The following is a 17372-nucleotide window of genomic DNA, read 5'->3' as shown; positions in this document are numbered from 1 at the left end:
GAGCCTCACAGAAGATCTGCAGCACTTGGATGTCTCCACACCCTATTTAAAAAGTGGACACTTAAGAGTATATTGATGCCTCTAGTAATGTATAACTACAATTTTAATCAATGACAGTGGGGGGAGGGGAAAATAAAGGAACTACTTTTTGCATCCTTGTGAATGCTTGGTTGTTGGTGGGATCTCATCACTGCTCAACTGATGTTATGCTAAGCGTTACAGCTGGATTATCACAGAGCATTGTTGTTGACCTCATTAAACTCCTTCAGTTGGTAAGGGGACTTTTTTTTTCTTTTTAAAGCTGTTGCCCCATCATTCACCGTGCAAGACGTACGTGCAGTTGCGATTAAGGGAATACTTGATGAACGTGATAAAATTCAGCCGCTGAAAGTTTATTGAAATCAGCTGAAAGGGTGTCCACTTGCTGAAAGCCGGTAATAAACATTCATCTGGCTCGTGGCTTGACCGCGTGTGTACGTGGGGGCATACACGTCCCGTCCTGCATGGCAAACGCAGAGCCCGTGAGCAACAAATCCCGATGCTTAAAAAAAAAGAATTTTTTAAAAAAAATACTTCGGATCTTCTGTTTTCCAATTATTGATGCACGTAATATCCTGAGCTTTTGTTTTGTTTTTTTCCGCCTCGTTATGTCGACTCGCCCTCTCTTCTCGCTTATCAACGGGAGGCTGTGATGTCATCACCCAGCTTCCCGGAGAGAGGGAGGGAGCGAAGGCGTGAGCGGGCTCGCGAGGAGACTGGCTGCTTCCAGACCAGCTAACGCTCGAAAACAAGCGACAGCTGTGCTGTAGCTTAGCTAGCTGCTGTCCCCCTCAACCCCCATCTTAAAGAAAAAAAAAAACAAAAGGAAAAAAAGAAGCACACGACTCGGGTCTATTCTCTTATTACAACTCTGAATGTGTGCAGCTAAAACACTGCGCCTTTTGCACTGACTCGAGCCTTTTATGCAACCCATCCTGCTCGCCAGGCACGACGATGTCCGACGCTAACACTACTTCTACAGACAACAACGGAGACTCGGGGCTAAACGGTAAGCTAAATCCTAACCAAACTGCTCAACTGTGACAGCTACCCGGTCTATATTCTTTCTAAAAATAATTTCTGGATGTTTTTATAGTAGGTTTATTGCAGGGCTAACCAGTAATTTTGTATGCTTATGTATTTTTTTTCACGGCGAAGCTGCCTACAAGGGGACGGTTTACAGAACGGTATGTTCCGTGTGTTTATTGACACTGTTTGGGCCAATGGTGTTTTAGTTGTACGCGCGATTGACAGGATCCTAAGCCAATCAGCGATTGGTAGGTAGAACGTAGACGTGGGGTTTAAGCTTTGTCAACAAGGCTAGGTCGAAAAAGTTCAAAGTGGCAAAAATGGGGAAATGCATTTTGGTAATTTAACCTGAATCGTTCGTGTCGTGGAAAGTAGCAAAAAGAAATTTAGAAGACTTAAGTACTGTCTTTAAGATTTTCGTTTGCTTGGATTTTTGAGGTTACTTCTGTCGTTCATGTAACTTTTTTCCCGTCGACATAAGTTTTTGTTGATAAGCGGAATTAAAACTTAATATTCTTTCCTTTTTTTTCCCTCTGGTTTTCATCTGCTTTAATTTATTCTGCCAAATAAATGTCTGTTTAAACATTTGCACTTTGTTTTTTTTTCTAAACTTTCGTTTTGTAGTTTATTAACTAAGTCCATTGGTATTTATAGAAAGATATGAAATAAATATTTTACTTAAGACCCTTGTTTGCATTGAAATCAGAATACTTTATTAATCCCAAGGGCGAATTGTTTTGTTACAGATGTTCATTTATACAAATATGGAAAATCTCTAAATATATAAAAAAAAATTCCAAAAAATACCCAAAAAAATTAAGTAAAACTAATGTTAAATTAAAATTAAATGTCCCAAAGTTAAACTAATGTTATGTACAGTATAGATGTGATATTATAAGTGGAAAAACACCTAGGTTTCATCAGGAGCATTTATAAAGTTTGATTTCCTGTGTTTGAATGAGTCTTTTGCTGAACTTGCCTCTATGGCTCTCCATCTTGTGCCTAACAGCTACAAGGGTGTGAAGGATTGTCCAGTATTGACCGCAACTTGGCTAGCATCCCTCTGTCTAAAACATGCCCTTAAAGGTGGTGTGATTAGAACGCTGACACTCCGGCTTACTTACTTGAGGGGGGGCTCTGCCTAGACAGCTTTTGTGATTCAAGTTTTACAACATAAATAGCATGCAATGACTTGGCATGCCATTTTTGGCCACAACGACAAGGGGACAGACCTTATACACATGACGAAAGAAATTGGTTGGGGAGGTGAGGAGTATGATACAAGAGGCAGCATGTAAGAACACAGAGGCTGCTTAATTTTAAGCCAAAGTCTGCTGGATAGGAAACAAACTTTCCAGCTGGTTTTCACACACACACATCATTTTGAACAACCAGTGGAGATTAGCTGCTTCTAAAAAAGGCTAGAAAATTGCCAGTTTTTGGTCACTGGATGGTAAATGTATTCCACCCGAGTTCATGGCAGACATTTTTAATATATATATTAGAGATGGCACGATACCACTTTTTTATGTCCGATACCGATATCATAAATTTGGATATCTGCCGATACCGATATGAATCCGATATAGTGTTTTTTAACCAACAAAACTGTTTTTTAAAATATCTTGCTGCATTTTGCAAGTCTGCAAGTTCATACTCAAGTTTAAAACAACAACTACACTAAAGCTATTCTGTTATACCTGTATACAAAAAAAATATTTCATAGTTCAGCAATACTGATCAATCTAATAAACTTAAACCTACACCATCCTCCCTATTCTGGTATTTTAAAGAGTACTTAGTGTAAATATTAAGCAACCTAACTAATAGGGTTCCAACTCCCAGCAACAACAAAAATAAATAAATAAAAAATAGGGAACCACCCCTCACGCTCCACCATATGATGCTTAATCGACGTAATCAACCTTAATTTGATGCAGTGCGAAAAAAAAATGCACAGAAATCAATTATTTTTCAAGAAATATTAAATAGATTCAACATCTTTCTTCAACAAAATTGCAGACTGCACAGATGGTACCTTCCCAAAGTAAAGAGTACTATAGCTTACTAGGGTATATATATTAGACTTAATAGTCACTATATACAGTAATTGACTTCTATTCATTTTACATCAAATTAAAACTTTGGGTGTCAGATAATTATTTATTAAAAGCTCGACATTTTAAATGAGAATAAGAAAGAAAAGTATGTCTTTGTGCCCCCTTTTCCCTGTTCATGCCCTATCGGCCCCCCTGGCTAAACTTTGCAAGATCCGCCCCTGCACAGTTACCAGCGTCAGCTACGTAGAAAAAGATCCTCGAGTAGAAAGTAATATTAAATAAATTCTAACAACAGCTTATCAAGCTTAAACGTGCTGCTGTTGTTCAGCCGCTGGTTTCCTCTTTCTGGTGCAAAGTGGACCAAAAACAAACAAGAGAGACGGACTCGCGACAGAAAAGCCGATCAGCTGATCGTTAAGCAGTTTCATGATTGAAGTAGCAGCCGGAGAGCGAGAGGCAGTCGCTCGTTAAGCTTAACGCAGGAATGCTTTACAAACATTCAGAGATGGACTTACACACTTGCTTTACTTCTCTCGGGATAACTTTGTCGGAGATGAAATGCCTGGTTGCTAGCGAAGCTCCACATGCTATCCAGACCACCGACAGGTCCCGCATGTCACAGCCGCTCTATCAAGTGATGCATACTGCTCCGACGTGCTAACGTTCTGAGGTGAGTTACGACGTGTTGCAAGTTTTGTGAGGTGCTTTCGTGATATTTAATGGATCGGATTACATTTTTTATTTTTCTCCGATATCCGATCCAGTAATTTAGGTCAGTATCGGACCGATACCGATACGTAATATCAGATCGGTCCATCTCTAATATATATGAAACAGCCTGTTGAATATCATCTGCCCAAATTAGAAGATCAAAAAGAAAAAAATGTGGATCTTAGTGCATGTACTGTTTGTGTTGTCACAGAAAAACCTGTGACACACCTATAAGGACAGCTAGCCCTTGTGCTTATCACAAGGGAGAGGCCAGCAGTGCACTTTGTAATCTGATTCTTTTTAGGTGTTTTCTCACTCACACCAGTGTCATAAATATAGTTATGTAATCCCAGGGGTCTTGAGTCCCAACATGCGACCATGGATAAGCTTTAGCCTTAACATCATGTCTCACCCCTATGAACCCCACCAACAGCTGATGGCTGGGCTGGGCCAGAATGTTCGGATGCATCAGCACCATGGTAACGTGGTTTTAGTCCACAGAGTGGAGACAATGGCCTGTCAACAGCAGCTTGGCTTGCAGTCCACCGTGTAATCTGCAGGATGAGTGTGAGTGCTGAGTCGAGGCCTGTTAAGAGGGGGGGAGGGGTGTGTGTGTGGGGGGGGCTGCACCCTTTGCTTTTAACTGACCTGTTGTCTATGAAATTCTATGCCACATGGTGTTTACATACTGTAATGGTAATATTTATGAGGACTTCTCCTCCTTTTTTTTTTGGGTGGAGTAGGAGGAGAAAGTGTTTTAAAGCTGCGTAAAGATTCCCCCCACCCCCTTCTCAAAATTCTAGACTTGGGTAATCTGCCCCCCTCTAAATTTGTAACTCATCTCTGACATGCTGTACTCTTTAGTTACCAGTTCATGTCAGACATCACGTACAAATGGGGACAGCGTCATATATCACAGCCACAGCACATACTGTACACTAGGTGCTCTTTCACCACAGGGCTGTGAAAATGACATTACTTTTTAACTTCTTCAACTGCCAGTTTTGGGCGCCCAGCTTGTCTCTTTCCAGGAAATTCCCCTCAGGAAGTGATTGTTGACATGCTCTGTCTTTGTTGTCTTGCATGTTTTTGCTTGGATTTCCTAGTAAAGGCCGCTTTACCTTAATCAGAGGGAATGCTGTGGCTTTGTCACACCCTGTACCAGCCATAAAACAAAAGGCAAATATTGTGACAGGTCGTGGCAGGATAACAACAGGTGCAATTTATCATCTGAATAACCAGTCAGATGCCAGCTGAGAGTAATGTCTTCCAAGGCTCCAGCTAAAACTTTGCCGCTTTCCCTAGTAGTTCAAGGAATCTGTCACCCTGTGGGTGGCAAAGAGACTTCTGTTGTCATAACAGACATAAATCGGTCAAATTCTGACTAATGTATGTAGACATGCAAAACTCAAAGATTTAAAAAAAAAAAAAGAATAAATAATAATAATCAGTGGCTTTAAAGACTTCCCCGTGTCTATGGGGAAAGGCCTCCCAGACCTGACGTATAAGCACTTTCCTGATGACTTGATGGACTCAAATGGTCATTTCAGGTCACACTTGTTGTAAGTTTTGGTCACTCACAGCCCTGGACCTCGTTCAGACATCTCTATTTAAATTATTATAATAATATCTTTTTGATGATGGTTACTTGTTCTACACTTTTACTTAGTACATATGGGAAAAAATGTTATGTCATTATAAAACCATTCTTTGCGTATGTTACTGTGCTTTCCATATTATCATGATTGTGGAGATAAATTATGATTTGAACAGGTTCTACAGGCTTATAGAGTGGGAAATTTGAAAGCTTACAGTTGATTCACTTCCTCTTTTTAAAAATGTAGATGATGAAAAATTAAAGCCATCGATAACTCCACAGTTTCGATGGTTATCGAAACTGTGGAGGAGAAGGGAAACAGTTTTCCCTTCTCCTCAGGTTAAGAGCCTTGGTGTCATCCTGGACAGTTCGCTTTTCTATAAATCTCACATCAATAATCTCACCCGTTCTGCAATTCTCTTTTGCATGGTCTCCCCCAAAAATCCCTCCATAAGCTTCAACTGGTTCAGAACTCTGCTGCTCGCATTATCACCAGAACCCCCTCCTACCAGCACATCACCCCTGTTCTTCAGGAACTTCACTGGCTCCCTGTGAAATTCCGGATAATTTTCAAACTTCTTCTGCTCACCTTCAAGGCCATTCATAACCTCGCTCCTCCTTACCTTTCTGACCTGTTAACCACCACCTGTTCTGCCCGTTCACTTCGTTCTTCTTCTTCTATCCAGCTTGCTGTACCTTCCTTCCGCCTCACCACCATGGGAAGCAGAGCTTTCAGCTGCTCTGCTCCCAGGCTGTGGAACTCTCTGCCCCCAGAAATAAGAAACACTGGTTCTCTCCCCCAGTTTAAATCCCAACTCAAAACTCATCTGTTCAAATCTGCATATTCACTGTGAATCCACTGTTTGTTAATTTTATCTTGTGCTTTTATTTTATTGTTCTTATTCTGCAATTGTTTTACTAAGTGTTTTATCCTATTGTAAAGTGTCCTTGGGTGACTTGAAAGGCACTCATAAATAAAATGTATTATTATTAGAACTGTATTTAATATGAGATTTCCTTTTAACAACTCTCATTTTTCTATATGAGGCTAATTAGGAGAGAGTTGATAGCTGTATGCTTCTATCAACACACAGTGAGTTGGTAACAAATAGTGTTTACGGTTTAGAACAAAACATAAATTTTTAATGGATAAAAAATGTTCTGGGGCATTAGGTATACCCATATATGATATATACTTTTATGGCTTGAATGCAATTCAAGCCCACACCAGACTTCCAGGTTTTTCCTGCAACTGTAACTTGAGAGCAGGTGAACTACCCCCATCCCATTTGAACAAAACTTCAACTATCCATTGTTGTTTATCTCTCTACGAGCAAAAAAAAATTTGACAGTGGTCTGCTCTTTTTTTTTCTCTCCTGCTCTCTATTGTGTGGTCAGACCTGCTGAGCTGTTTCCTCATGGAGAGCCTGCTTGAGGTTCCTCTTTAGCTCTGTGCAAGCCAGTAACGGGTATAAACAAGTTTACTTAGAACCAGCAACAACTCGAAACTCATTACTGGGCACGGCAGTGAGTTTCAAAGCCTAAGAATGCTTAACTTTAATCAGGATAGTTAATGACCTATCCCGCACAGCTCTAGGATCTGGCCTGTTAACTGCAACCCATCAAGGTTTAGGGTTGGGTTTTATTTCATTCACAAGCTAAAAAGGCACATTGTTGGAAATTTACATTTTAAACATGTCCTGTCATTGTGTCTGGTTCGTTTGTTTGTTTTAAAGTCTGTAATTATTTTATAAAAAGTGGTGGATGTTAACTTTTTAAAAAACAATTTGGTTAACTGTTTGATAACCTGAATACTTGTTTTCAAGTCCATGCACAGGGAAGCATGTGCACGCGTCTCCCTTTTTGAAAAGCAATGCAAAATTTAATCTAATCTTTAGCTTAACACATGTCCATAGAGTCAACTGGATTTCTAAAAATAGAAGCTGGCTCATGTTTATACAAGAAGATTTAAGATAACAATGGTTCTCTTATCACAATATAAACAATCTTTTTGTTTGTAATTCTAATAGAAAGAAAAGATCCAAGAATATTTTACTGTTATTTTTTTGCAAATAAGTAAAAGACCAACAAATGGAAAGTAAATGGTGTTTCTTGAACTATAACTTTGGCCATTTAAACTCAAAGTTCTTGTAAATTCAGAAGCTGCTAGTTTTCTATCTGCTTGTTGCAAGAACACATTTTATGAGAGATTACAGTTAGCCTAGCAGCAAAACTCTTCTCTGTTTGAGTGAAGATGTTTTAAAATGAAGCTTTAACTCACATCAGAAAGAAACAAATACTGAATAATATTTCTGTGTTTTCTCCCTCAGGGTCCTGGGTGGAGTTGGAGATGAACAGAAATCACCAAGCCCAGTCATTGTCAACAGTTGACTCTGTTTCGGGCCTGCTGCCGCTCCCTCAGGTGGAGGAAGAGGAGGCCATAGTGGGAGGCTTGGAGCATGTCCCATCCTCTTCTTCAATCCACAACGGAGACATGGAAAAGATCCTTTTGGATGCCCAGCATGAATCAAGCCGCAGCAACTCGTCCTGTGACAGGTACTTTTATGAACAAACATCGCTCAAGCTCCTCCGTATATCTCTAACCTATTCAGTTTATTCTTAACAACAAAGTTTCATTTTTAGTGCAAATATTAAAACTTTCAGAATAAAACCAGCTTAGTTGCAAAGCTTCCTGTATTCCCAGATCTGTTTGACATTAAACACAGATTAGGACACGGGAGTTTAATCACGATCAAGAGTCAAGAAAGTCATTGGTTCATAAAGGCCTGTATTTATAGAAGATTTAGTCACATGAGGAAGTTGATTCCTCTCCAGCTTTTTCCTGTGATTTTTCTCTCAGTGTAAAGCTACATGCTTCAGAAATGCAGATTTAAAAAAATAAAAGAAAATTATTTTTTGCTAAAGCCATATGAATTGCTAAAATAAATTTATGCATATTTATGTTCTTATTACGTATTATTCTTAGAAGTTAAAAACTGGAAACAGTTATCTTAAATTGCACAATTGAAGCCCTTTTTACACTAACCTAACAGGCAGCATGTATTAGCAAGTCAAATGCCTCTGAAGTAATACTGGGTTTTGGCTATGATGACCTTATTTTCACCTGATTCTTACCAGTGACATGCTATGACAGGGAATAGTACTCGATGAAGTGTTAGCTCACTGTGCTAACAGCCTATCAGATGTGATATCTTCAGGGCACAGTGTAAACACACCTGTCACCTGACTAGCATGATGGTGTTAAACCAGAAACTATGCTGCACTTTTTTTTTTTTTTCTTCTATTGTTTTTCCTGGCATATATTTATTTACAAAACCAGCTTTTATCTGTGCATTTTGGTGTGAAAACCCTACAACCCTTGAGAAAATTGCTTTTAGGCTCCATTAAGACTTTGTGCAACATAAAAACTCTTACAAGGTGTTAAATACTGGGCAGTTTGCTTCTAAAAGCTCGTTGGGAGCGGCTTCTCTGTCACAATAAATCAGATTCAATTCAGAGTTGAAAGGGTCTCAGTCGACTTGCTTCTTCTTTCCTTAGCAGACTTCACAATTTATCTGGCATGTAAGCAACAAACTGACCCTTTGCCCCACAGCCACATCGTGTGCTTGTGTGTAATGCTCAAAACTGTGATAAAAGGGACCTTATCAGTCCGCTGTCAGCAAGTCACCTGAGCACGATTTCAGATATTTGAGCTGAGAGCAGTGTATCAGCAAACCGCTCAGAAATGATCAGGGACACAAGCACTTGACATATATTTTGTCATAACACTCTCAGAGCAAGGCTGGTGTCATTTTGCTCAGAGGCAATTAGGCAAGTGTTTTCTTTACTTATCTTTCTGAGATGCTTTGCACACATTTCATCAGAGGGGTCAGAGTGAAGGAAGAGCAGCACTTTAAAGGACTTCTAACTCATAGCCAATAAATACAAGCTACAAGTTGGCATTTTAATCCTGTTATTCATATTAAGTGATTCATTTGTTTAATATTTCACAGATCCATGATGACGATGCATTTATAGTGCTTGTGGTACGGCAAGGCGCATGTGCTGTGGAATAGGCTTTAGTGGTATTTGTTTATAGATTGTGTGAAGTACACTTTAATATTGCAATACCACCCAAACCTGGGGGCTTTTTTCTACCCCAAGGTTAAAATAATATAGGGAGCCTTCATTTTTGGATTTTGTTGTCTTGGGTCATATGATCCAGTCCAGCCTAGTGTTGCAATGTAAACTAATGCATAAAGACTGTGTATTGCTGTGTGTCAGATCAATTTGATAAGGATCCGCCAGCTGGTACTGGTACAATAAATGCTGATATTAAAGTAATATTTTTTCTGTATGTAGAACACATTACCACAGCATATATGCGCTTTTGTACTGCTTTGATAACTGGTGACGCAAAAACATGTACATCACTTGTTCACTTTAAAGTTACATGAGGGAATTGTCAAGTTGTTGTTGTTGTTATTATTGTTATTATTATTATTATTATTATTATTATTATTATTATTATTATATTTTTTTAAAACCACAGCCCCCCACGACCTCACTCTCCCCAGGATGAGGGTCAGATCATCTTTGACGCGGAAAGAAGAGACAGCCAGGTAAGACGTAAGCATATGTATGCCTATCATATGCTTCATCAGTCTGTTGCCATGGCAGCTTCAACCACTGGCCCTGGAGGGGGATGACAGCCGTTGCCTGCCTTTAGTTTCCATGGAGATGGCTGCCACACCCAGTGTGTATTTCTGTATCGTCTGCACAGCCTGTCATCAGCATTATAGTTTTACTTATGTGTTTTCCTGGTGTCAGACATCTGAAAACATGGCGTGCACATGCTCAAATATTCCAAACAAGTCTCGTTTGTCCTGACAGACAGGTTGTGAGGGTCCTAAAGGCTGCAGGCTTTTATTGCTAAACTACATGTTTTTATGCCTTTAGTCTGAAGAGGATGTCTTGGACAAGGAGAAGGACATGGACATCTTGATGAAGGACGCAGATTGGGTTGCAGACTGGTCTAGTCGACCGGAAAACATTCCCCCCAAGTAAGTCTGAACTCTGTAAACATCAGCCTTCTGCGTGCAAATGATCATGCTCAGCTGCTTGTTTGTGCAGAGAAAGGAAATGATCATTATGGTAATAAAGTCACTCTAAAGAACAAATACGAAGCCAGCTGCTATAAGGTGTCAGCTCTGATGCTGGAATAAAAACTATATATTACTTAAACCCTTGAAAACCTAAAGGTTTCTGTAATGTATCTCAGATAAATGTGCACGACATCTGTGATACAACCTAAGATCTCATGCATACATGACACATCTCTTTTAATTGGTACCAGCTTCGAAAATGCTGTGGGATTAAAACTAGTTGATTAATCACTTAGTTTTCTTCACATCACAGTGTTTTTCAAATTGCTACTTTTCTCCAACACGCGAGGTGTTTTAAGGTGTGCAGGTATAAAACAAAGAAAAGGTGCAAACTCTTACCCAGAAAGAGCTTGCTTGCTTCATATGTGACTGAAAGTTATGTTTACAGCTATATTTACCTTTTATTGAGAGGCATTAGGTTATGAAGCAACTGTTCTGCATCTATAATGCGTGTGTTTTTAAACAGGGAATTTCATTTCCGGCACCCCCGACGCTCAGTAACGCTCAGTATGAGGAAGACTGGGGCCATGAAGAAAGGAGGCATTTTCTCTGCCGAGTTCCTCAAAGTCTTCATCCCCTCGCTGCTGCTATCACACATCCTCGCTCTGGGGCTGGGGTAAGAATCAAACACCACAGATCACCTGTGCAGCGTGTGTTATGTCTAAAGCAAGACTGACAGTAGTTAGTGAAATTTGCTCAACTGATTTATTGATTTATTTTTTTAAATGCATGTCAAAAAAGGATAAAATCTTAAAAAAAAAAACAAACATGTTGTTGTACATAACCCCAGCAGGGGGAGCTGTATAACCACAGACGAACATCAGCTGCAACCACTCTTTTTTGTATGTTGGCAGAACAGCTGCAGACTAAAAGGCTGCACACCTGCTGCTTCATAGTGACACTCCCAGGGGTTCCATGTGATAACACATGGTACAATAATCTTGGCTCCCCAGTCAGACACAATCATTACACAGCATTAATACTTCAGACAGACATCATTTGCTGAACATGATGTGGTATTCAGTGGGAGATATTAACGAACCAATCATATTGGGGGGGGGGGGGGGGGGAATATGTCTGCTGGGCATTTGCATTCAAACTAAAGGGTTGGTTTTAGAGCGAAATGTATCCAATGCAAAACAGTATTTAGCATTAAATCTGCAGATTAAGCAGTCATTGTGGCTTGGCAGTCTCCAGGAGTTGCTTTGGGAAGTTGTTTAAAGCAGTAACTAAGTAACGTTATTATAATGGGACCCTTGAAAGCTATAGTTCTAGCACTGTCATCTACCTTCCCCATAGAGTTCAATTCAGTTTGACTTATGTAACACCAGTAGTTTTCAGTCTCGTGTGCAGCTGCTTGTTTCATATAAACTGGCTCTCCCAAGTTTGGAACCACTGGTTTAATGTCCACTTACTTTCAATGGATTCATTGAAAGGTGACAGAGTAATTGAGGTACCCCTACCTCAGATCAGGCTTTAGGCACCTTGCCTAGCTCATTGATTAAACCACCACACCCAGTCGTGTTTAACGTCATTTACCTTCTTTTCAGGGTCTACATTGGCAAGAGGCTGACCATGCCACCCACCAGCTCTTTATGAGAATGAACATGAAGAAAAGTGCCTCAGAAGTGGGCAAGCGTCAGAGGAAGTTTTTCTGTCGTGAGAAGAATGCTTGTCTCTCCTTCCTGTCCTGCTTGCCCCTATTACCCCTCCTAAACCCTGAGATATGACATGTTCTCAGGCAAAGTGCATCCTCTTCCTCCTCAGCCTCCCCTCCTTCCTGCCTCTTGTTTTGTTTTTGTTTTTTTCTTGATCTACTGTTCTTACTGTCTGTTGATACTCCCCCTACTCTTGACCTCCCCAATATCTTTCACTAATTTGCATAAACTTTTCAGAAATGAAGGTCATATTTCCTTTTCCTCATCAGTTGGAATGTTTATAATGCATGGGTTTCCAGGGAGGGTTGCAGCATCAAACCAAACTCTTCTTCTACACATGCTGTTTTAGTCCCCTTTTGACTAACTGACAAGGAGGGAGGACTGTTATAGAACTGACCAGAGATTGTGCCACCTGCAGGTGTAGCCCAGTACTCGACCTTGGAAGCAAATTCAGACTTGGCTACGCAAACTAAAAATGTGACCATGCCTTTTTCAGAGTAGCCATTTTATTTAGATTATTATTTTTTTTTTTTAAATAATTTATTTTGTAATGATGGTGGTTTACTGAGAAGTTTTAAATAATGAAAGGCGTTTCCACAGTGGCCAACCCATACCGCAAGCTCTCATGAAATTCACTGGAGGAGTCTGGCTCTGTCTGCCGTTAGATTTATGTGACAATATGCAGTTATGTGCATACGATTGCATATTTTGCTTGGTGACAGGAACTGGAATACAGGTTGTAGATGGAAAGGCAGGCAGCGCGTCCCATTCGGTGTGTACACGAACAGTATTTTACATACACCAATATGGTTGGGTAACAGTGGTGTATGTTTCAGGAAAGGTTCATCTGTCTGTCCAAACTGTGAGCGTCCAAGTTGTCCTTTCAGTGAGCCTCCTGGTTTCTGCGGAGCATAACTGATCATTTCCTGCATGTGTGGTGTTTTTGTTTTTTTTTTAACTCTAGACTGGGCTGGACTTTACGCGATTATAGTTTCAAATTAGTGCACGCGTTGTATTGTTCAAAGGTTCGATACCAAAAGGCCTAACAGTGAGATTTTGATTTGAGATTAAAAAAGAAGTTAGATATTTTCTTTGAGAACATTTTTGAGTGTTTAGAGGATATCTCATGAAACAAGTTACTTTTATACATGGAAATTTACTTCCAAAGATTTTAGAGCCATTAAGGAAAATGATACAGCCAGCCGTGCTTCCTGACACTCCAACAGGTTTGCCAAAACAAAAAACGAGGAGAATTAACTTGACGCTGCAGATGAAGGGATCAATTTGGATAGGCAGAAGGTACCCAGTGGTTCTCAATCTATCTCTCTTTCGTGATGCTGCAGCAGCTTCTGACTGACTGGAGGAAAGTTTGTGTAAACACAGGCTCTAATGTTAGGACGGCTGTAGCATGCATGGAAAACTTTATCTCTGAAGCTGATCAGTTTGTCTGAGCCAACCTGGGTCCAGATGACTTGAAGTCAGTTAGCGTTTCTGCAGAGTTGATTTGGAGTCGATATGCACTCCACCTGCAGTAAATGTTTTTTATTTTGTAATTATTTTTAGTCATCGAGGAGTAAGCTGAGTGCTTTTAAGTTTTCTTCCCCTTATCCACTTGCTCCGAGTCTACTCTGTTGATGTTCGCGTATCAGCATATAGCACCACAATGAGTTCCTGTAAGTCGCCACACAACACGTTTGCTTTAGCTTGACCGTTTCTTCCCGTTTATGACACAAAGTCAAGCATAAATGCAAAACGTTAACAAGGACTTGTTCCCTTTTCAAAAATGAATTTCATTGTGAAATTTTACGGTACAAAAGAATAACATACAAAATCTTAAAGGATACGGGGACAGTAAAATTTGACTCCTCATCATGCATACAAGCTGATTCAAAGACTGGCTAAGAACCACTTGCGGGGTGTGGATGTTCTCGTTTCAGCCACAGAGATACTAATGTTTTTCTTTCTGCCTATGTTTGTATGTGCAGCATTTGAAAGTGGTAATCCTTCTCTCCTGTGTAGTTTGTTTTTGAAATGTTTTTGTTTTTTTTCTCCTCTCTTGGTGTTGGACAAAGATTGTGAACGCACAGGAGTCATGTTGGACCTGGATCATGATTTAAAGTGTGAAAACAAAAGACCTCCATTGTTGATGGCAGGGCCTAATGTGAATAGAAATGGAAGGAGCTGAAAGACTCGTGGTATGAAAGTGTTTATTGTAATGCTACATTTGCTTTAATCTCTTTTTCCCCCACTACATTGGAGAAGATAATGGACATTTTCGTCATTAAAGATTACCTGAATGAAGCAATATGATTGTATTGTACTTTTTCTTTATCTTGAAAGTTGACAACCTGAAGTTTAAATTTTATTTTCGGAAAGAGGAACCACCTTGCAGTTCTTACAAACCTCAATCGAATATTCAGATAATTTTCAACTGCTTTGTTTTGATGTTGGCTTTGCAATATTTAAATTAATCTTTTGAAGCTGTTTAAAGTAGTCTAATCACCCAGTCACATGGCAGCAACCTACTGCATTTAGCCTGTACATATGATCAGGACCTGCTGAAGTATAAACTGAGGATCAGACTGCGGAAGACAGGCGATTTAAGTAACTTAAACCAGATGGGCTGGTCACAGTATCTCCGAAACTACTGAGCTATTGAACAGTTTTTACAACCAAGGCAGGTAGAAGGGCATATCTGAATGCACAATGTATTGAACCTTGAAGTGGATAGACTACAAAAAATCTATACCAGAAGTTTGGAAAAATGTTGGCTGGTTTGAGTCTTGATCTCTGCTGTGATGTTTGGATGGAAGGGTCAAAATATAGCGTAAACAACATGAAAACGTGGACCTGCCTTGAAGTTTCAGGTGTAATGGTGTGATGCTATAATACCAGCCTTGGTATTTGGTGAGCATCATGTAAATGTCACGTCTTACCTGAGTATTGTTGCCGACCATTTCCATCCCTTTATGACCACAGTTTTCCCATCTTTTGATGGCTGCTTTTAGAAGGATAACGCAACAAAACTCACGTAATCTCAAGTTGTTGAACATGACTATGAGCTCACTTTACCCAAATGGCCTCCGCAGCCATCAGATCTCAATCCAATTGAGTATCTTTAAGATGTGATGGAATGGGAGTTTCCCACCTTTGATGTGCAGCTCACAAATCTAAAGCAACTGTGTGATGCCATCATGAGGAATGTTTCATTGCCTTGTTGAACCTGTGCCAGGAATTAGGGTAGTTGTGAATTCAAAAGGGTGTCCAACCTGGTATTAGGTCTACCTAATGAATTGGCTGTGAGTGTATATTTTTAACTTCAGAGGACTCAACTTTGCTTGTCTTATTTGTAAGAATAAATTCTAGCTAGAGTTTGATTTTCCTCTGACTTACTGTACTTCCATAGACAGCTACTATGAAAAGTCCACAGCTATTACTTTGCAATCCAGTCCAAAAACTGTGCTTTCCTGATGAGTTAGCACACGTAACTAAGACCTGGGGCATCAAGCTTCTCTGGAAATTCCTTTGAGCTCTTGACCATTACAGTGTTAATATTCTCAGAGCAGAGAAAGAAATGTGGCTGAGGTTGCCTTTTAAGAGATAATGAAATGCCCCAAACTCAAATTTCAGTTAACATTTTGGTAAATTATACATTTAAATGCTTTTGGAATGTCTCTCCTTGTTTTTAAATGTGCATACCTGTCTATTAAAAGTCTTACCAATCAGAAGATATTATTTCTTTAATTTTTCTTCTTTGAAACATCATCTGGATATTTTAGCTGCACAAAGCAGAAGCAGGAAGACCTTCCGGTTTGATTTTAGTGATTAGAAACAGTCCCATAGGACCCCTGAAGAACACAACTTTAAAAGCTTGAAGCTCTGCTCTCAAGTGGGAGGTATTCTGCAACAGTTTCAACAATCTTTTCCTCAGTAGTTTAGATAATACCACAGTCAGGGTACATGAACCTCATAATCTTATCCATCTGTTTGTTTAAACTGCTTCAGTGATGTCAGATGACCAGCAGTGAATATCATCAGCCATTACGAGGTTTAAATGTAAGAGATCAGTTTTAGTTCTAAAAATAATCAATCAAAATTCAGAGTTTGAATGCGCTAGTCAGTTGCGGCCTTTCTCTGCAGAGTATGTTTTCTCTTCTCACAGTTCAAAGCCAGTTAGCTTAATGAGTGATTCTAAACCGACCTTGGGCATGAGCCTGCGTGGCTGTCTTGCCCAGTGGCAGCTGGGATATGTTCCAGGCCGACATGACTTTCAAGGATAAAGTAGGTTTAGCTAATGGATGGCTGCATTTCTTTGATCAGGGCACTTAGTTACTGTAATGAGCTTCTGAATGACTTAGAATAACCTAATTGACATAAAGTAACTTAAGTAGTAAACATACAGAAGTGCACTTAGCCCACTTAATCAGTTTAACATCTGGGAAATTTACTAGTTGTATTTACTGGTTGTAAAGGGAAGCTGCTATTCTGCAAAATTCCTACTGATCTGTGATGCAAAGACATTTGATTCTCCAGACTCTGGTTCATGATCAGCTGATTGAGAGTCAGGATCTGGTTTCAAACTCCAGCAAGAAGATGCTTACACACAGACTGTGTATGGCATCTCCTGTAATGAAGCAAAAGTGTCAAAAGTAACACAAGAGAAGATCATCTCATCCTGCACACTTTATGAAACACAAAACGGGATGATGTGGCACTCTACAGGTTTCTAAGGGATATTTTGGTCAACCTGTAGAAATACCAGAAGTTTGGATAATCCAAAGTAGCAGAAAACCCCCCACACAGAATAATCACAGACAATAAAATAATTGATCTGAAGGCAGCCTCATCCACCTCAACCCAATAATGCTTCCACCGGTCCTCCTCCATCTTCCCTATATGGAACCTCAGCACACCTGTTCCTAGCCAATCCGGACACAGTGTGACACATAGCCCCTCCCACTGCAGCTGATGGCGTTACCATGGGTTACAGGGTGGTGGCCAGCTCCATCTCTCCCTCTTGTAAGGAGACTTTCTTCCCCTTCTTCTCAGGATTCAGCAGAATACACTGCAGCAGCACACAAAGATACTGAAACAGAACAAAACACAGCCCAAC

At 39.9% G+C, this 17372-nt stretch overlaps 1 protein-coding gene across 1 annotated transcript; it reads left to right on the top strand.

The window, feature by feature from the left end:
• Positions 1–702: 702 nt before the first annotated feature.
• Positions 703–12735, top strand: bnip3lb (BCL2 interacting protein 3 like b). The gene is made up of 6 exons (XM_026174340.2): positions 703–1048; positions 7767–7992; positions 9989–10058; positions 10396–10499; positions 11068–11217; positions 12152–12735. Exons 1-6 carry the CDS (start codon positions 994–996, stop codon positions 12198–12200), a joined length of 654 nt encoding a protein of 217 aa, XP_026030125.1. The 5' UTR covers positions 703–993; the 3' UTR covers positions 12201–12735.
• The last annotated feature ends 4637 nt before the right edge of the window (positions 12736–17372 follow it).

The sequence above is a fragment of the Astatotilapia calliptera genome, chromosome 7 (assembly GCF_964374335.1).
Source record: "Astatotilapia calliptera chromosome 7, fAstCal68.1, whole genome shotgun sequence".
Taxonomy (NCBI): domain Eukaryota; kingdom Metazoa; phylum Chordata; class Actinopteri; order Cichliformes; family Cichlidae; genus Astatotilapia; species Astatotilapia calliptera.
This window is presented reverse-complemented; position numbering and strand designations above follow the sequence as displayed.